This window comes from Diabrotica virgifera, chromosome 10 (genome assembly GCF_917563875.1).
Source record: "Diabrotica virgifera virgifera chromosome 10, PGI_DIABVI_V3a".
In the NCBI taxonomy this organism is placed as follows: Eukaryota; Metazoa; Arthropoda; class Insecta; order Coleoptera; family Chrysomelidae; genus Diabrotica; species Diabrotica virgifera.
Genome location: NC_065452.1, coordinates 121,945,748 through 121,965,093, shown reverse-complemented (window position 1 = coordinate 121,965,093; position 19,346 = coordinate 121,945,748). Strand labels below are relative to the sequence as shown.

The following is a 19,346-nucleotide window of genomic DNA, read 5'->3' as shown; positions in this document are numbered from 1 at the left end:
CAACAAACATGAGTTCTCCGTATATCATAAACCTACCCATACTGACACAACTATACACAATTCATCATCCCATCCTACACAACACAAATTAGCAGCCTACCATAGCATGATACATAGACTGACAGAAATTCCCATGACAAAAAATAACTTCGAGATAGAACTAAACATCATTAAACAAATAGCAGTAAACAACGGCTATAACGAACAAACAGTTAACAAAATTTTAAACCAAAAACTCCATAAGAAAGCCCTGAAATTAGTGTATCCACCACCACAGAAAGAACCCAGTACCTTCTGCTCTCTCACATATACTGGCAAGATAACAACAAAGATAGCCAAATACATAAAAAATAAAGGAATAACACCAGCCTTCAGAACTAACAACAACTTAAGCAAATATATTAAGAACAATAAAAGCCGAAAGAGAAAGCAACTACAGAGTGGTGTGTACAAACTAACTTGTGGTGACTGTCCGAAAACGTACATCGGTCAAACTGGCAGAACTTTTGACAAACGGATAGCAGAACACAAAAGGGCATTCAACAATAGAAAAACAGACACTTCTACATACGCACTTCACCTTCTAGATCATAATCATTCTTTCAATGAAGAGTTTCAAATTCTACATATTCAAAATAAAGGCCTTAAGCTATCTTTTTTAGAATCTATGGAAATTAATAAACTGAAAAATACAGATATAATTCTGAATGACCAACTCGAGACAAACAGGCAAATAAAAAGGCAAACACATTGTAAACTATATCACTTGAGAAAGGCACTCCGCCGAAACAGCTGTAGTCACTTAGTTATAATAAATTTTGTGGAAGTATAGAAAACAAACGTTTTCAGTGTTTTATTGTTAGAAGTACTGTACCAATTATTTTGAAAATTTGCATGAGCATTTACTATAAACGGAAGTAAGTACATGTAAAACAATTTCTATAAAAAAATATTGAAAATTAAACGGTTTATGCGCCATCTACTGGCACCGTCAAAATGAAAACAAAGCTGCACTGCTGCAGAGATTGCGACTAATACAGATCCTGAAACATAAAATTTCAAAGTTATTATTGAAATATGAGTTATTTTCTATACCATCAACTACGGGTTTTTTGATCGGATGAATGATGTCAATTTGGTGGTTTTTGAAACTGAAAATGTTTTAGCTAGTTTTAAAAAACATTTTCGACACTTCGTCATTTTTCCAAATTTTAATATTTTTCCAAAAACCTAGTTGATGGTATAGGAAGTAACTTATATTTCGATAATCACTTTGAAATTTTATTTTTCAGGATCTCTACTAGTCCCAATCAATGCAGCAGTGTACCTATGTTTTTATTTTCATGGTGCTTGTAGATGGCGCATAAATTGTTTAATTTTCAACATTTTTTTATGAAAATTGTTTTACATATACTTCTTTTTATGATAAATGCTCATGCAAATTTTCAAAATAATTGGTATACTACTTTTTATTTTAGAAATTCCCAAAAAAGTATATGAATTTCGTACTTTTACATTAGGATAGCCCCTTAACCCCGCCATTCAAAAGATCAGAAAAAAATACACGAAAAATAATTATTTGGAAGTTTGCCAAAAATTACGTACATAACCTAATTTTTTTTTGAAAAATTCAAATATTTTTTCTGAGCTTAATTTTGATCCAAAAAAGCTGAAAAAAATCAGAATGTTTGATTAGATGGATAAGAAAATGTATGTTTATGAATTTTTTCAGATTGTTTAAGTTTAAAGCAACGGATCGCTCAGAAAATTTTTCTTTTTCTCGAAAAAAAAAAACACATTTTTTTGCGATAGGGGACCCCTGGGCCACCTAGAGAGCTAAAAATTTGGCAAGCAGGTTTTTAAATACATACTTTCGAGTACCCAATCCCAAATAAGAATCTAGCTGAGTGAAGATTTTTTTTATCATCTTATCCCGCTATAGCCTTTACGTTTTAGCTGCAGTAAGTAATTTAGGGACCTATTAAAATCACAGAAAACTACAATATAAATAAAAAATCTAGACCGTTAAAAAAGACAAAAGTAATAGCACAGTAAATGCAATTCATTTATTAAATGGGAATTAACACGACAACAAAAAAGATATGAGAAAAACAGGAATTTTACGATGTCAAATTGAGAAAAAGTCATAAAAATCATTGGAGAAGATATAGTAGGACTGCGGTATCCAAATTACAAATAATAATACAGGTTTCGAATGTTTTTACATGGTATTTACAGTGACTGTTAAACAATTACGTTCATTTTGTTTATAATACACACTAATTAATTGTCATTACAAGTGTTTAGCAACAATTTTATACATTAAAATTAATTGATCGTTAAAACCATTTGTATATACTTCACAATATACACGGTTTTCCGCATTTTGTAAATAAAAACGTTAATTTTGCGTGAAATACCTGCATATATTAATCAAAGATCTGGATTTGAAGCAATTGTTAATGTGACTGAGAGACCAGACTCTTTGATTAAATTTACAATATCGCCGTGACTTAAATGCATAATATCTATATGGTTTACAGCTACTATGTAGTCCCCAATTCTCAATCTTCCACATCGTTCAGCTGGGCTGTCCTCAATGAGCCGACCTAGAGCACAAAATAGTGATTTTAATAAGTACTGATTGTACATTATATACTAAAACATACCAATTGTAGATCCGATTTTGTTTGCTGATGATATAATTACAAAACCAAAACCTTCATTCTCAGTTCTCTGCACAGTAATCTCGTATGTAGAAGCAAGGTGTGAACTAGTAGGCATCAAAGTCATATTAACGGCCGGTAGCTGCGAGTGGTTTTCAGGAGACCAGTATCCTGTATTAATCGGTATTTGGGGGTTAATACGTCTTCTAAGGATAAGGCTAACCTGTCCTCTAGCTGCTGCAGCATTTATTAGTTGGACTACTTGGCGATGAGAAGCTTTTATCACTGAATAGCCTTCCACACTGACTATTTCATCTCCAGATTGTATTCTTCCATCTCCATCAGCTGCACCACCTGGTACTATGTGTCCCACAGCAACCTAAAATAGTAATTACATAATATAAATGCCAAAAAACCAATATCAAATTTTACTATGTTTGTTCACCAAACAAATATATAAATATGTGAAATACATAGGTTTGTTCCAACATGAACTTTTGGACGGTCCAGAAACCGTCACGAAACTACTTGTACTGTTTGTTGTGCGCATGTTCGTAATTGTATCGCCCAGTTATCGTCCCATGACGGTAATTTGGAAACCGATGTTGGAACGGTTATCTGACTGACAACTGATTTATCTATCATTATCATTAGTCATTTTTGTTGGTGACAGCTTGTGTGCTTTTAGTCGATCACGATTCCCGCTTTCGATTTGCAAAAAGGCTCAAAATTTGCAAGGCTCAAAAAATTTAAAGAATTAAATCCTAGTGCGCAAGTCAGTCCAACCAGCACATGCATTTGCCTGATTATTACTGAAATGATCATCACGAAACTGTCACCAAATGATCACAATTCTTGTTGGCTCATACACGGTCCCTTGTTGCTAAGTTAGGAACTGCAAATTTTCTGATTAGAAGACTTTCTGAGTGTGTATCTCAGTTCACTTTACAACAGGCCTATTTTGCACTGTGTCATTCACACATCAGCTATGAAATTTTGGCATGGGGTCACAGTGTTGGAGCCAAAGATGTCTTTCGTATTCAGAGAAGAATAGTAAGGATAATTGCTAGCCTGTCCTATCAGAAAGAATGTCGGCAAGCATTTGTTGCACTGCACATACTAACTCTGCCTTCGCTATTTATTCTAGAGAGTCTTGTTCATGTGAAACAAAATATAGATTGTCATCAAAGACATGAGAATGTACACCGATATGAAACCAGAAATAAGCATGCCTTAATACTGCCCTACACCATGCTCCAAAGAAGTAGAGACGGACCAAACTCTTATGGTGTAACATTCTACAAGTTGCCTACTGAAATTACTGAATTGCCAATTTTACAATTTAGAAAACAACTAAAGAATTTTCTCATAAGTCAAGCATTTTACAGCAGTGATGAATTTTTAAATTTTAACTTTAATGTTTGGAACTGGGTTGTGAATTGTACTTTGTTTATTCTTAGGAACCCAGAAAGTGTTTGTCTTAATTGATGTATGTATTATTTCATATTATGCCTTGTGTTTTTATATTTGTATTTTATATCTGAGAACCAAAGTTGCACACTATTTTTTGACATATGTAAGTACTTTTGTATATTAACATGAATAAATGACTTGACTTGGAATAGTGGGAAGGACGATCCAATGACGATCATATTTTTGTTGGAACGGATTTTGTTTACTGCGCAGGAGCGTTACCGTTTCGTGACGGTTTTCGGTCGTGTTGGAACAAACCTAATTAAACACCAATATTTTAACGAAAAGATTCATCCTTTAGAGATGGGTCACATCAAGAACCATGAGAGATTGAAGCCTTATATCGAAGCGTTCTTAGGAAGATATTAGGCAGGTTTCAGAAATGGAAGTTTAACTATTAACAAAATCTTCACAATAAGACAAATTCTCAAAAGAGCGCAACAGTTTAATATACATAGATATGTAAGAGAGATAGAAATGCTTTTTGTCAATTTTGTCAATTGCACATCCTAATGTGCAATTAATGCACATTAGGATGTGCACGATGTCCACGCCCTAACATATGGTCATATTTAAGAACAATGGGGCAACCTACTGACTCAACAATCATGGATGACCATTCAAGCTGGAAGCGAGTTGTGCAGTCAGCCAAAATCCACCCCGGGTTGTAGCGCTACGAGAATACACATTTACAAAGAAGAAGACCACAAACTTAAGAGCTGGAAATATTGACACAGATCTAATTGTCAATGACCAAAACTTCGAAGCAATCAAAGAGTCCATATATCTAGATACATCGGTTAACCCCAATAATAACATATCAGAGGAAATAAAAAGGCAAATAATAATTGCAAACAGGTGTTATTATGGTCTATCAAAGTACTTAGCTAACAAACGTGTCTCAAAAAACTCATATAAGACTGTATAGAATACTAACATTGCAAAACAAGTAATAAAAAAAGCACTTACTTGAGATTTATCTTCGATTCCTCCTATAATCCTGAAACCAAACCCAGTTTCCTGTCTGTTTAATGTAACGGCAGTAGTAAGATATTCAACATTATGTGACGGATACCACCATTCATTTCCGTTGAACTTTTTGGCATTTTCATATGTATCTAGGGGTTCCACAATACTGGGTCTAAGATTTGAGCAATATGCACAGGAGCAATCGTATCTATGAGGAATTGGATTATACAAACTAAACTTGTTATCTAATTGAGCTGAGCATTCTCCCATAGATTTATTTTGGTCTTCCACAAGTAAATCTACGTCATCTTCATGATTATCTATCAAAGACAAACGTAATCGAGATCTGTCAGGGGTAATATTGTCATAATCACGTTTAAATATATCATTATTTGAATTCGAATTAATATCTTTAACAGAAGTTTTGGATAAACCTCTCGTATCTACTAATGGAGTCTTAGGTCTACTGGGCAAAACTTCCCTGGGTTGAGTACTATATATGTCAGCTGTGGGTGTTTTACTTCTATAAGCACTACTAAAATCTTTACCGTTAAAGCGAATATCTAACTTCCTAGACTTATATCTAATAGTTGGTGTTTTTGTTGAACATCCTCTTTGAACATATATTAGAGCTTCACTATTGTAGGGGCAGTTTTTTAGGACTTGGACTACTTCATCATGTGACATATTTTGCAAAGGTATATCATTTATTTCTACTAGTATATCACCTTCTTGTAGGTTTTTACAACGTTGATGGTCGAGAATTTTTTTAACTCGTTGTCCACATGCACTATCAGCTATTGTAAATCCAAAGCCTAAATGTCCTTTAACTATTTTTACTTTAACATCTATTCTACCTACACTAATATTTCCCATACCCTTTAAGAGATCATCTATATCATTACTAGTATCTAAAATAGTCTTATCATTAGGTGACACTTCTTCCCCCTCTACAAAATTATAATTAGTATCTACTAAACATTTTTCGTTTGATACAGGCTGTATATGTGTATCTACAGCTATAGTAGTTACTACTTCTGTGTTGGGATCATTTGGATCAAATGGTAAGGGATACCCTCTACAAACCTCCAAAGCCACTGTGGAACCCACACTTATACACTGAAATAATCTAACAATCTGATTGTGAGTGTAACCCAAAACGCAAGTATCATTAACATAGACTATTACATCTCCTGTTTGTAGATGCCCATCCAACCATGCTGGTCCTTTAGGCACCACAGACTTTATTTGAAGAAATTCATCAATCCCATCATCTCCTCCTACAATAGTAAAACCTAAACCTCGAGAGGATTTCACCAGTGAAGTTTTAAAACGCTGCCCACAAAGCTCGGATGGATCTTTTGTAAATGATGTTCTGCTAACTCTAGCAGATGCCTGGGAAGCTGCCCTCTTTGCTTGTATAACAGGGTTCTCATACTGAGTTCTTCTATTAACATGATCTATAAAATAGGTGCCATAATGGGGATCACTAATTTTTTCCCAACCATAGGGCAACTCATCATCCAAACAGTCTTCTAATGTTTTCTTTTGAAACTTTGATAGTCTTGGATCTAGCCAGTGTGATGTACCAGTAGAATGGCTATAAAAAATTATATACCACTTATTAACATAAATATTATCTTCAATAAAAACTGCAGTTAACACAATTTTTTATTGAGTTAGAATAAGGAGCAGCATATTTTTCTACTTAAAATAGTAACAGCAAATTGTCAAGTGACTAAAAGAGATTTAGCAGAAGCCCTAGGCATCTCATTGGGCACTGGGCAGTGTAAGCAACACACATTTAGGGTGTTTCCAAAAGAATAAAGTGGATTTTGCTTTTAAATTCATCACTATATAGGAGATTTGGGTCTATAACCTTGATCCTGAAACAAAACAAGAGGCTAAAGAGTGGTGTGAACCTGGTTTTTGGCTCTGAAACGAGTTTGTGCCCAGAAAATGGCCAAGAAAGTGTTAGCATCAATTTTTTGGGATGTGTTCTGGATATTATTGTAACATTTTAGAACAGCCGAAAGAAAAAATTAGTGAAAAGAGACCCAGTTTGCAGAAGAAAAATATCCTTTTTCATCAGGACAATGCACTGTGTCATATATGAGCATTTTAACAATGGCTAAAATCCATGAAATAAAGTTTGAATTGTTGGAGCATCTACTGTATTCATCAGATTTGGCCCCTAGTGACTTCTGTTTCAATACCAAAAAAATTCATGTGTGGAAAGTGTTTTTCATCAAATGATGAGGTCACACCAGCCTAATTTTATATGTCGGTAAAGTCAGCAGCACCACTTCATAAGACCAAATTCAGACTAAGACTATATTTTATTGCTAATTTATTGCTAATTTATTACGCAAAGGAAAAATTTATTGCTGTAGCCGTTTCCGAGAAACAGTGGGTGCTGCTAGCTTTACGGTAAAGCTAGCAGCACCCACTCTATATCTCGGCAATGAAAAGGAGTACAGGGATCATTTTAACGGCATATTTTATTGCTATTTAATTGCTCTTGATTGGTATAGTAACCAATCCTGAAAAGCTACCCCATCATCCCCTAGCGTAAAACTCACCCCCAAAAAGATGATGAAAATCGAAAAGTCAACCCCAAGGAATTAATTGCTAATTTATTGCTAATTAATTACGGAAAGAAAAAATTTATTGCTGTAGCCGTTTCCGAGAAACAGTGGGTGCTGCTAGCTTTACGGTAAAGCTAGCAGCACCCACTCTATATCTCGGCAATGAAAAGGAGTACGGGGATCATTTTAACGGCATATTTTATTGCTATTTAATTGCTCTTGATTGGTATATTAACCAAACCCAAAAAACTACCCCATCATCCCCTAGCGTAAAACTCACCCCCAAAAAGATGATGAAAATCGAAAATTCAACCCCAAGGAATGAATTGCTAATTTATTGCTAATTTATTACGGAAAGAAAAAATTTATTGCTGTAGCCGTTTCCGAGAAACAGTGGGTGCTGCTAGCTTTACGGTAAAGCTAGCAGCACACACTCTATATCTCGGCAATAAAAAGGAGTACGGGGATCATTTTAACGGCATATTTTATTGCTATTTAATTGCTCTTGGTTGGTATATTAACCAATCCTGAAAAGCTACCCCATCATCCCCTAGCGTAAAACTCACCCCCAAAAAGATGATGAAAATCGAAAATTCAACCCCAAGGAATTAATTGCTAATTTATTGCTAATTAATTACGGAAAGAAAAAATTTATTGCTGTAGCCGTTTCCGAGAAACAGTGGGTGCTGCTAGCTTTACGGTAAAGCTAGCAGCACCCACTCTATATCTCGGCAATGAAAAGGAGTACAGGGATCATTTTAACGGCATATTTTATTGCTATTTAATTGCTCTTGATTGGTATATTAACCAATCCTGAAAAGCTACCCCATCATCCCCTAGCGTAAAACTCACCCCCAAAAAGATGATGAAAATCGAAAATTCAACCCCAAGGAATTAATTGCTAATTTATTGCTAATTAATTACGGAAAGAAAAAATTTATTGCTGTAGCCGTTTCCGAGAAACAGTGGGTGCTGCTAGCTTTACGGTAAAGCTAGCAGCACCCACTGTATATCTCGGCAATGAAAAGGAGTACGGGGATCATTTTAACGGCATATTTTATTGCTATTTAATTGCTCTTGATTGGTATATTAACCAAACCCAAAAAACTACCCCATCATCCCCTAGCGTAAAACTCACCCCCAAAAAGATGATGAAAATCGAAAATTCAACCCCGAGGAATTAATTGCTAATTTATTGCTAATTTATTACGGAAAGAAAAAATTTATTGCTGTAGCCGTTTCCGAGAAACAGTGGGTGCTGCTAGCTTTACGGTAAAGCTAGCAGCACCCACTCTATATCTCGGCAATGAAAAGGAGTACGGGGATCATTTTAACGGCATATTTTATTGCTATTTAATTGCTCTTGATTGGTATATTAACCAAACCCAAAAAACTACCCCATCATCCCGTAGCGTAAAACTCACCCCCAAAAAGATGATGAAAATCGAAAATTCAATCCCAAGGAATTAATTGCTAATTTATTACGGAAAGAAAAAAATTATTGCTGTAGCCGTTTCCGAGAAACAGTGGGTGCTGCTAGCTTTACGGTAAAGCCAGCAGCACCCACCCTATATCTTGATAATGAAAAGGGGCACAGGGCCCATTTCAACGACATATTTTGTTGCTAATTAATTGCTCTTGATTGATATATTAACCAATCTCGAAAACTACCCCATCATCCCCTAGCGCGAAACTCACCCCCGAAAAAATTATGAAAATCGAAAATTCAACCCAAGGAATTAATTACTAATTTATTGCTAATTTATTACGAAAAGAAAAAAATTATTGCTGTAGCCGTTTCTGTATAAACAAAAAATATATATAAGATATAATGTGGCGCCCCAAGTTTACGTAAAGCTGTATTGCCCATATAGAATCCAAACGATTAGAGAAAATCTGAATAAACCAGTGCTAGGTTTGTTCTGCATTTTTGCCAAAGCGTGTAATTTTTTCTGCATAAACAAAAAAGATATACAAGATATAATGTGGCGCTCCAAGTTTGCGTAAAGCTGTACTGCCCATATAGAATCCAAACGATTAGAGAAAATCTGAATAAACCACAAGTTAGTGCTAGGTTTGTTCTGCATTTTTGCCAAAGCGTGTAATATGTTCTGCATAAAAAAAATAGGTTATACAAGATATAATGTTGCGTTACAATTTTGCCTAAAACTGTAGTGCCCCACAAACGTTTATGGAAACGATATGATTCGGGACTCGTATAGCACTGATCATTTGAAGAAAACTTGTTAGAAAAAATAGTCTATAATCAAGAATAAAACAAAAGATTTGCTTTTTGTCTTGTTTGACCCCACCGAAGTTTTAAGATCATCGTAAATTTCCCATTTATTGTTATTTCGTCGGCAGTGGGAAATATAATGTCCAATTGTTATTTCGTTTTCAGGAGGAACAAACTCAACAATTGTAACGGTCCACCCGTTATATTATCATTTTTAGCGCTGTAATTATTTTTAAAAAAATAATTATTTTCTCTTGACCTCCCATTTAAATTCTTTAATTTATCGTAAAGGACTTCTCATGTGACGTCACACTGTACGGAACATAGTTGTTGAACCGTTCCTTGTCGTTTAATTCGTGTTCCGTGAGAGTTTGACGTTTTCCTCGCTGACTGTGGGAGGAATGAGAGGCACTTGGCCGGTGGCTGCGAGGTTGACAGGTTGGTGTTGGTGGTTAGTACCGTAAATGGCGGTTAATTTCTTCGAAATTAATTTTTATTTCAACTAAGTTTGGAAGTATAGTAAAAAGTTACCACCACTTGTTTCCTGGAGTAAGGATGGGAGTACCATCAGTGGAAGAGGAATAAAAAATTAACCGCCATTTGGAAGAAAACTAACCCTCATGTGATGTCGTACCCACCTTGACTACCTAGGGAAGCCACCTTGACCTTATTGCAGCTACCGCCAAGTCAAACTGGGAGTATGTTTTGGGAACAAGCTTTTTGGGGGACATTCCAGCTCCTTTTCGTCCTGCCACCTGGGCCTACGGGGGGGCATGGAGGTGCATCATAGTGATGCTCATTTTCTAGGATGCAACCGCAACCTCGTTTGGGAACATTTAGTGAGGAGTTTTAGTAACTATTGGTTTTTTTTATATTTCAGACTATCTGTTAAATACACTATGTTTTTTTTCCAGATTTAGGTTACCTCTGTTTTTTTTTGACATATGTATTTGTATATTAGATTATTTGGTTCCCAAACTTTGTATCTACGGTAACTTCTTGTGCACAGGAATAAGCCTAGAGAAAATTAGGTTTTTAATACTTTATTATTGCTTTGATATTGGTTTATGTAATTCGGGTAAATTTATTTTGTAACATTACTTGCTTGTTTCCCAAATATTGTATTTATTCGCTTTATTTCGTTTGTTCGGTTACTTCGTCGTTACTTTATTTCATTGCATTTGCTCGGTTAATTTAGGTCATTTTGTCGGTATTTTTCTTAACTTCACTTCTATAACGTTTATTCATTTGTATATTTAATTTTGCTTTATTCAGTATTGTATTTTCTCTTAGTGAGGCTTGGGCCTATTTATTTGTATTATTTTCATCTTCGTCGGTTTCCTTTAGTTGTACGTAGCAGGCGTACTATAACCATTTGGTAGAAGATTTATGTAATTTTGTACCCTATATGTTAGTAAGAGGTACTTATATTTAAGTTTGTAACAGATAACATTATTGTTGTTATCTTTAAAATATATATATCTTCTTGTATAACTTATGTCATTTTAGAGTCACAGCATAATATGAACTTGCTTAACTCAGAGATTGTTAAAAATCTGGTAGTTATTTTTAATAAATATGTTTATTTATTTTGTATATCATTTATTTTCATTATTCCTTTATGTTCATTATTACAGGTTTGATATATTTAATATCTGACAGCAGTATAAGATACCTGGGAGAATGATCGAAGATCATTTTCATGGCGCCCATGATTTGTTAGATTTATTTATCTTGTTCGTCTTTAGAAATTATTCATCTTCATTCCTCTTCAGTACATTATTCTTATTTTATTATTTCATATTTTAGTCATTATTACTATCTACATAGAGCTACTGTTCTTCGACAGGCATGCAAACGAGCCGTATCCATCCTTGAGTGTCAAGTTGCTCTCTTGCATCTATAGCTAGCCAACTCTATTCAGTTTGCCTCTGTCTCTTCCCACGTCTACTTATTATCCCTTCTAATTCCCCTTTCTTCAGTACTACTGCAAAGTAGTATTTTTTTATTTTTCCTACTTCGGCTCAACCGCTGAAGCCCCTTCATTTTTATTTTCATAAGAGGCCCCAACTAGTTACCTTAGTCTTTTCTTTTCTTCTTTTTTTTCCTTACTTCTGTTGGAGTATATCTTTCTTTTTACTTTCACTCCAACAGAAGTTTTCTTATTTTTGTTACACAATGCCTTTAATTTGGTATGTTTTGTTTTTTAAGGTACTTAACTAACTGTTGCTGGAATGTCGGTTAACTCGACTAATGTACAATTTTCAAGACAAAAACATGAATGGGAGCAAAAAAATTGCTTGAAAACGTAGTAACAATTAATGTCTCTTCCACAAACGGAACACATAGATATGGTTACATTTAATGCATTTTACAAATTCTTGATTCCCTTCCTTGACAAATACTGTGTGCTATTGATAAACCGATTTTTTATTTATGCTGAAAAAAATCATGTATTGCTGCTGTATTTGAAATTTCTCATTATTTCAGTTTTCATTTTGTTATTATAACGCTTACGGAAAAATTTATCTGTATCCAGAAATTTAGTGTCTCATTATAAAAGTTATTTTAATAACAGTTGTAAAGCTGAATAATCCCTTGTAAATATAATACCTACTCTATTGTTGTATAGTTTTCAGAATTACCCAAGATGTCAGGACCGGCTTCCAAGTCAACTGTAGGAACATAATATTATCATCAGATCAAATAATCTGTACTAGGGTTCCAGCTTTCATTAATATGAGTACCCAGATATACAATATTACTTACTCGTTCAATTGAGTCATTACCGATTGTTACGTTATAAGTAGTTATTATTATTTACGGCTGCCTGTTTACTAATAACCATAAACTTTGTTTTTCTTGCGTTGAGTTTGAGTCCATATATAGCGCAGAATGCCACCATTCGTTTCAATAACGCTTGAAGATGTTCAATTGATCCAGTCAGCAACAAGGTGTCATCTGCGTATCTGATATTGTTCATAAGCATACCATTAATGAGTATTCCCTCTTTTGCGTTTTCCATTTAAGATTGTTTCAGCGTAAAGATTAAACAACATTGGTGACAATATACAGCCTTGTCGAACTGCACGCTTGATTTTTACTTCTTCAGAGCACTGATTCGCAACCCTAACACATTCAGCCTGGCCACCCAATACAAATTTGCGATTATTCTAATGTCCCTACCGTCCAGACCGGTAGTTTTGAGAATATGTAGCATTTTTTCATGGCGAACTTTATCAAAGGGTTTACACATACAAAATGTCAGAAATGTGGTGTGGCACTGTGTTTCAATAGAAATAATACTTAATTGTTTTTATAATTTTCATGTAAATTAACAATGTAGATTTTATATCCTTACTTGACCTTGTATGCACAATGTAGAATTTTGGCAACAAACTTGCTATTGTCAAAAACAAGTGTTTAAAATTAAACTTAATTTTTTTTATTATTTTTTCATCATTTCTAAGCTTCCGCTAAAGGCCTTTTTTTGATATGTAACATCAACAAAAAAAATCATGCATTTAAGGGTTAAACCAATTTTATATTCTCCAATTTCTGAATGTGCACTTAGGCGACCATATAAGATACTCGAAATATTTAATATTATATAAAAAATATAATATTAAAATTAAATAAATAATAAAGAAATAAAAAAATAAATGGTACAGTGGAACCCCGTTAAGTCGGCCTCCGATAACCCGGAAGTCCGGCTAACCGGGACCGATTTTCATCAGACAAACATTTCAACAATAAAAACGTAATATTGACAACCGAAACTGACTGAAATTTTTGGAGCAAAGTATGCTAAATGTGCAGTCACTCGAGCGCTTTGGGGACCTATTGGGTTGTGAAGAGTAGGTCCTAAAACCAAAAAAAGTTAAGTAAAGTTTTCCATTTTAGTGGGCGCTTGCCATTTTTTAATTTAATTTTCCATTTCCAACAATCGTTTTTTCCGATTATAACGCCATCTGTCCATAATTCAAAAAAATGTTTCGAATAAAAGTTACTTATTTTTACGTAAGGAATCCAAATCTGCAAAAAAAATGAGGGCTCCTATTTAAGATTTTAAAGTAACCCCCCACCCCACATCCATGGGGGGTCGTGTTTGGTACCATTCGATAGATTTTTCAAAAATATTGAATAAGTGTATTTTACAGTTTTTCGATCTGATGTTCATTTCGCGAAATATCGCGGGATTCGTATTTAAAATATTAAATTTACCCCCCACCCCTCTCCGCGGGAAGACGTGTTTGGTATCATTCGATAGATTTTTAAAAAATATTGGGCACATATTTTTTAGTTTTTCGATCTGTCATTCATTTCGCTAAATACTCGCTTTTTTCTTGTGAAACTTTGGGACTCACCCATTTCCTTACGCCAGGCTCAAATCGTCAGATTTTTTAAATATACACTCTTTTGCATGTACTTAACTTACCTTATCTTAATCTGACAATTTCGAGTTTTTTTAAGGATAGATTTTTTTTTCGGGCCCCCCTTAACGAACTCCCCTGTGTTAAGAGCCAATATATGGTAGAGGTACATCTGCAGGGTACCAGGTTTCTCCCCATGTAATAATCTGACGCGCTCGAGTAACTGCAAAAATCCCCGCTTGGGCTCCCCTACCACAAGGAATGAACAATACTGTATATAACTGTACGTAATTCACATGTACTGTGCATAATGTATTTCATGATTTTGCAATTATAATGGAGCTTATCTCTAAGGATACCGTATTTGATTAATTTTTACTATATTCTACGGCTAACACGGATTTTCGATAACCCGGATTGCCCGCATTCTCGATTAATCCGACGTATCGAGGTTCCACTGTAATCTTTATATACACACCGTTTCAAAAGTATGGTAAAATATTTAAAGGGGGCGTTTGTTTGGGTTTATTTTAAGAAGAAAACTTTATTTAAGATGCCCTAAACGTCTTAAATTCTGAGATATACGAACAATCTATAAATCCCTAGGGTGTTTCATTTAAAATAAGTAGGTTATTACAGCTTGTATTTGTTAATAGAACAATCTAAAATTCTAACCACCATGTACAAAGATAGGTATAGGAACCCTTAAAAAGATTAAAAGCTAAGTAAATTTTCCATACGATAAACTAATAAAATGTAGGGCGTTTAATTTAAAATAAATGCGTTATTATAGCTTGAATTTGTTAATAGAACAATATAATATTCTGACCACCCTGTACAAAATTTTGCTACCATAAATATCTATTTAAATACGCTGAGTAGTATATTATTAAGATCCAAGAAAAAATTTGTCACCGATTTTTAGATTCATAAATGTTTACTTTTTTCTAAAACCTTTATATAATTTTTTTTTATAAAAATCGAAATAAATCAAAACACCTTGTACTTAGGTATGAAGAACCCTTATAAAAGTACAGCTTATTTTTTAAGAAAAATTCAAAAATGTTATCTGATATAGGGTGTTCCATAAGAAAAAATATAACTTTGATTATACTACTATTTTTTTGGAGCACCCTGCATAATTCACATTGGGCCTGTATATTTCTATGAAGAATTTTTTTTAAATATCAAGTCGTTTCCCGTAATACAGAGACCGGGGCGAATACAATAAACCACCCTGCATAATATTTTTCTATGAAATAAAATGAACACTCTTGTCACAAACTACGGTTTCGTCAATAATTGTTGGTTATTGTCGTATTTCTGATTATAAAATTATTGTAATATTCACTTTCTTCTCTTACATGGAATATAATATCTAATAATACCTATTACATTAATTTATTTTAATTTTTTTTTTTTTATTTACAATCCGCTTCAACCTAAGAAGGTTATTAGCGGGATAGTAACAGTTAATTACACTTTGTTTAGTAAGTTGCAGTCTTTTAGAAACAGAAATAGTTTATTAGTGTTGTTATAGTCTAAAATATCTTTAAGATTGTTAGCTAAATGGTATTTAATTCTATGGCTATTGAACTTTTCACACTTTTCCACTAGCACATGTTTCACTGTAAGGCAGCGATTCTCAACCTGTGGGGCGCGCCCCCCTATGGGGCGCGCTTTTAGTAATGGGGGGCGTGAGCACATAAAAAATACACCATCATTAACTAATTTACTAAAATCAAAGCAAAACAAAATTCTGACAAAATAAAAAATCAAATACACATGAACTTGAATAGGAGTTATAATCATAAAGAGCACTCAATACTAAAAAGTAAGATTTTACTGTTTTTTTGTCAAAATTATTGAACGAGGGGGGGCGCGGTGAAAATAATTATGGAAGATTGGGTCGCAAAGGGTAAAAGGTTGAGAAACGCTGCTGTAAGGGGTGACCCGCACTCATCACAAATTGGAGGTTCTTCTTTTTTCAGCAAATATTCATGAGAAAATTGGGTATGTCCAAGTCGTAAACGGGAAATAATTGTTTGCTTTCGTCTAGATACCTCGGGTGGTTGCCATGGTCCAACGTTGTTTTTTATCTCCTGAAGCTTTGATGATGTGGATTTCCATTTACTGTTCCAATTTTCGAAAATATGTTTTATGAAGTAGCTTTTTAGATCCATACTTACAGATTGAAGCGACATTGGAATACTGTTATCATTTATGGCTTCTTTGGCATTTCGGTCTGCTGCTTCATTGCCTGCTACTCCAACATGTGATGGGACCCAGAGAAACTTGATTCTTAAATCTTCAGTATGCAATTTATGTAGTTCTTCCTTTATTAGTAAAGCTATTGGATGCTGCGTGTAAATTTTCCTTATTACGTGTAGTGATGACATAGAATCTGTGACGATTAATATCTTCTTCATCTTGTTCGCATTTGCATGTAGTATTGCTTGGTAGATCGCATAAAGTTCCCCAGTTAATACAGTTGCAGTATCTGGAATTTTATGTTTGTGAGTCTCTGTATTGTTAACAAATGCCACTCCGACTCCATTTTCAGTTTTAGACGCGTCTGTATAGTATACTGTGTAATCGGAATGAGAGTTAATTAGATCTCTGAAGTGTTGTAAGATGAGATTAGGGTTAGTGCTATTTTTTTTGGAATTGTAATAGACTGCAATTGACTGTTGGAATTTTTACAGTCCAAGGTGGAGATGAAGATATTTCTTTGTATTGATATAAGGGTGGAAATTCCTGCCAGTTAAGTAGCTTCATTGCATGGTGGATTCTGCGAGAATAAGGGAGATTGAACTTTGAAGAGTCATTGGTCATGGATGGATCTAAAATGTTATTTATTGAAATTCTTTTATGTACATTTATGTTAGAAGCGTAATTAAAGGTTAACACCTGTCTACGAAGCATTAGAGTGGGTTCGCCTATTTCAGCTTGTATGCTATTTATCGGAGTTGTTCTGTATGCTCCAAGTATAATCCTTAGGGAGGTGTTATGTAGCGTATCCAAAGGTTTCAACGTTGTTTTGCTGGCAGATGCATATGCGACACATCCGTAGTCAATCTTAGAGCGAATTAAGGATCTATATAGCATGAGCAGTGTTTTACCTTCGGCACCCCAAGTCCTGTGAGCTAGATACTTTAACAAGTTAAGACCATTTCGACATGAAAGAACTAACTGCTGAATATGACTTTTCCAATTTAACTGTTGATCAAATATCATTCCTAGGAATTTTATTTCGTTTGTATAGGAAAGATTTTGATTCTCAAGCGTGAGATTTGGTTTATCCTCGATACGTTTTTTTTGAAAATATACATTTTGTTTTATTACAACAAAAACTAAAACCGGTGTTTAAGGACCAATTTACTAGTTTATTTAAGTGTTCCTGTAATATTGACGCCATATGATTTACGTTTTTTCCTTTGATGTAAATAATCAGATCGTCAGCATATAGTTGTGCCTGAACAGGTTTCGCCATGATTTTTACTATATCGTTTATTGCTATTAAAAACAGAGTAGGGCTGATGACTGATCCTTGTGGGATTCCGTTTTGTTGTTCTCTAAGATAGGATATAGCACCATTCGCTCGGACTTGAAATGTTCTTTGAGTTAAAAAATTGTTTATATAGGCTAAAATATTTCCTTGATATCCAAATTTGTTTAGAATGCTCAATATACGGTGTTTCCATACTGTATCAAATGCTTTAGTTATGTCAAAGTAAATCGCCATACATTTTTGGTTATTTTTAAAAGCTTCGTGAATAGCGTTTTCCAGATCGATAATGTTGTCGTTTGTAGATCTGCCTGGTCTAAAGCCAGCTTGTTCGATAATCAGTTGATCATTGCGTTCCAGGTTCCACATTAATCTTCTGTTGACTATTTTTTCCATAAGTTTACATGAGGAACACGTTAATGATATAGGACGATATGATTCTGGGTGTAATTTATCTTTATTTGCTTTAATAATAGGAATAACAATGGCATTTTTCCAGATTTTTGGAAATGATTTTTGTTCCCAAATCATATTGAAAATTTGGACCAGAAACTCTTTTGCTTCCATGGGAAGTTTTTTAATGAATTGTATTGGTATGTCATCTGGACCTGGTGCAGTGTCTTTTATGCTATTAAGTGCATCTTCAAATTCCCCATAACTGAGAGGTATATTAATAGCGTTAAATTCGTCGGAAATTGTAATAGGTACTGCCTCCTCCTCTTGTTTGTATGTTAGGAACTCGTTACTGTAACTTTGGTTGGATGAGAATTTTTGATAGGTATCAGCCAGTTCATTTACTATATCCTGTGGCTCAGTTAGTAGCGTTTTTTCTTTTTGCAGGCTCACAATTTGTTGGTAGGTATGCTGCCCTGTTATTTTTTTAACTTTTTTCCAAACTGATGATATATTTGTACTACTGTTTATGCTAGATATGTATGTCTGCCATGATTCTTGTTTGCTTTTTTAAATTATTCTTCTTGCTTCAGCTCTACGTTTTTTTACTCTGTTAATAGATCAATATTTTTGTATTTTTTGTAGCGGTTCCAAATTGTTTTACTTAATTTAATAGCGGCTTCACATTGTGAATTCCACCAGGGAACTGGTTTGCGTTTTTTTTTAAGTTGAGATTTACCTATGGTTATATTAGCCGCATCCAGTATAAGCTGATTGAAGCTCCTAAGTGTGTCATCAATGGAGTCTGAAATTTTAATCTGATCCATTCTGTTTGATACAATTCTCTCAAATTCAATCCAATTTGCCTTTTTTAATTTCCATTTTTGAGTTGGTATTGTATTTGTGTTTAAATTTACTGTGTGCTTTATTAAGATTGGGAAGTGGTCGCTACTATATAAATCTTTTAATGCTGTCCAGTCTAGTTGGGTGATCAATGAGGATTCACATATGGAGAGATCAATGGCGGAAGAAGTTCCCGTAGCCATATTTAATCTTGTTGGCGAGCCGTCGTTAAGTAGGCATAAGTTCATAGTGTTCAAAACGTTTTCTAACATATTTCCCCTCGTTGTTGTTTTATTT

General features: G+C 34.3%; 1 protein-coding gene across 1 annotated transcript in view; it reads right to left on the bottom strand.

Annotated features, from left to right (window-relative positions):
* Positions 1–447: 447 nt before the first annotated feature.
* LOC114333024 (membrane-associated guanylate kinase, WW and PDZ domain-containing protein 2) overlaps positions 448–19,346 on the bottom strand; it is a 30,480-nt gene continuing 11,581 nt past the window's right edge. Inside the window, exons 2-4 of the mRNA XM_050663344.1 lie at positions 5,109–6,708; positions 2,670–3,045; positions 448–2,609 (exon numbers count right to left, since the gene is read on the bottom strand). Of these exons, the coding sequence (XP_050519301.1) occupies positions 2,434–2,609; positions 2,670–3,045; positions 5,109–6,708 (2,152 nt within the window). The 3' untranslated portion in view covers positions 448–2,433. The remainder of the gene's footprint in view (positions 2,610–2,669; positions 3,046–5,108; positions 6,709–19,346) is intronic.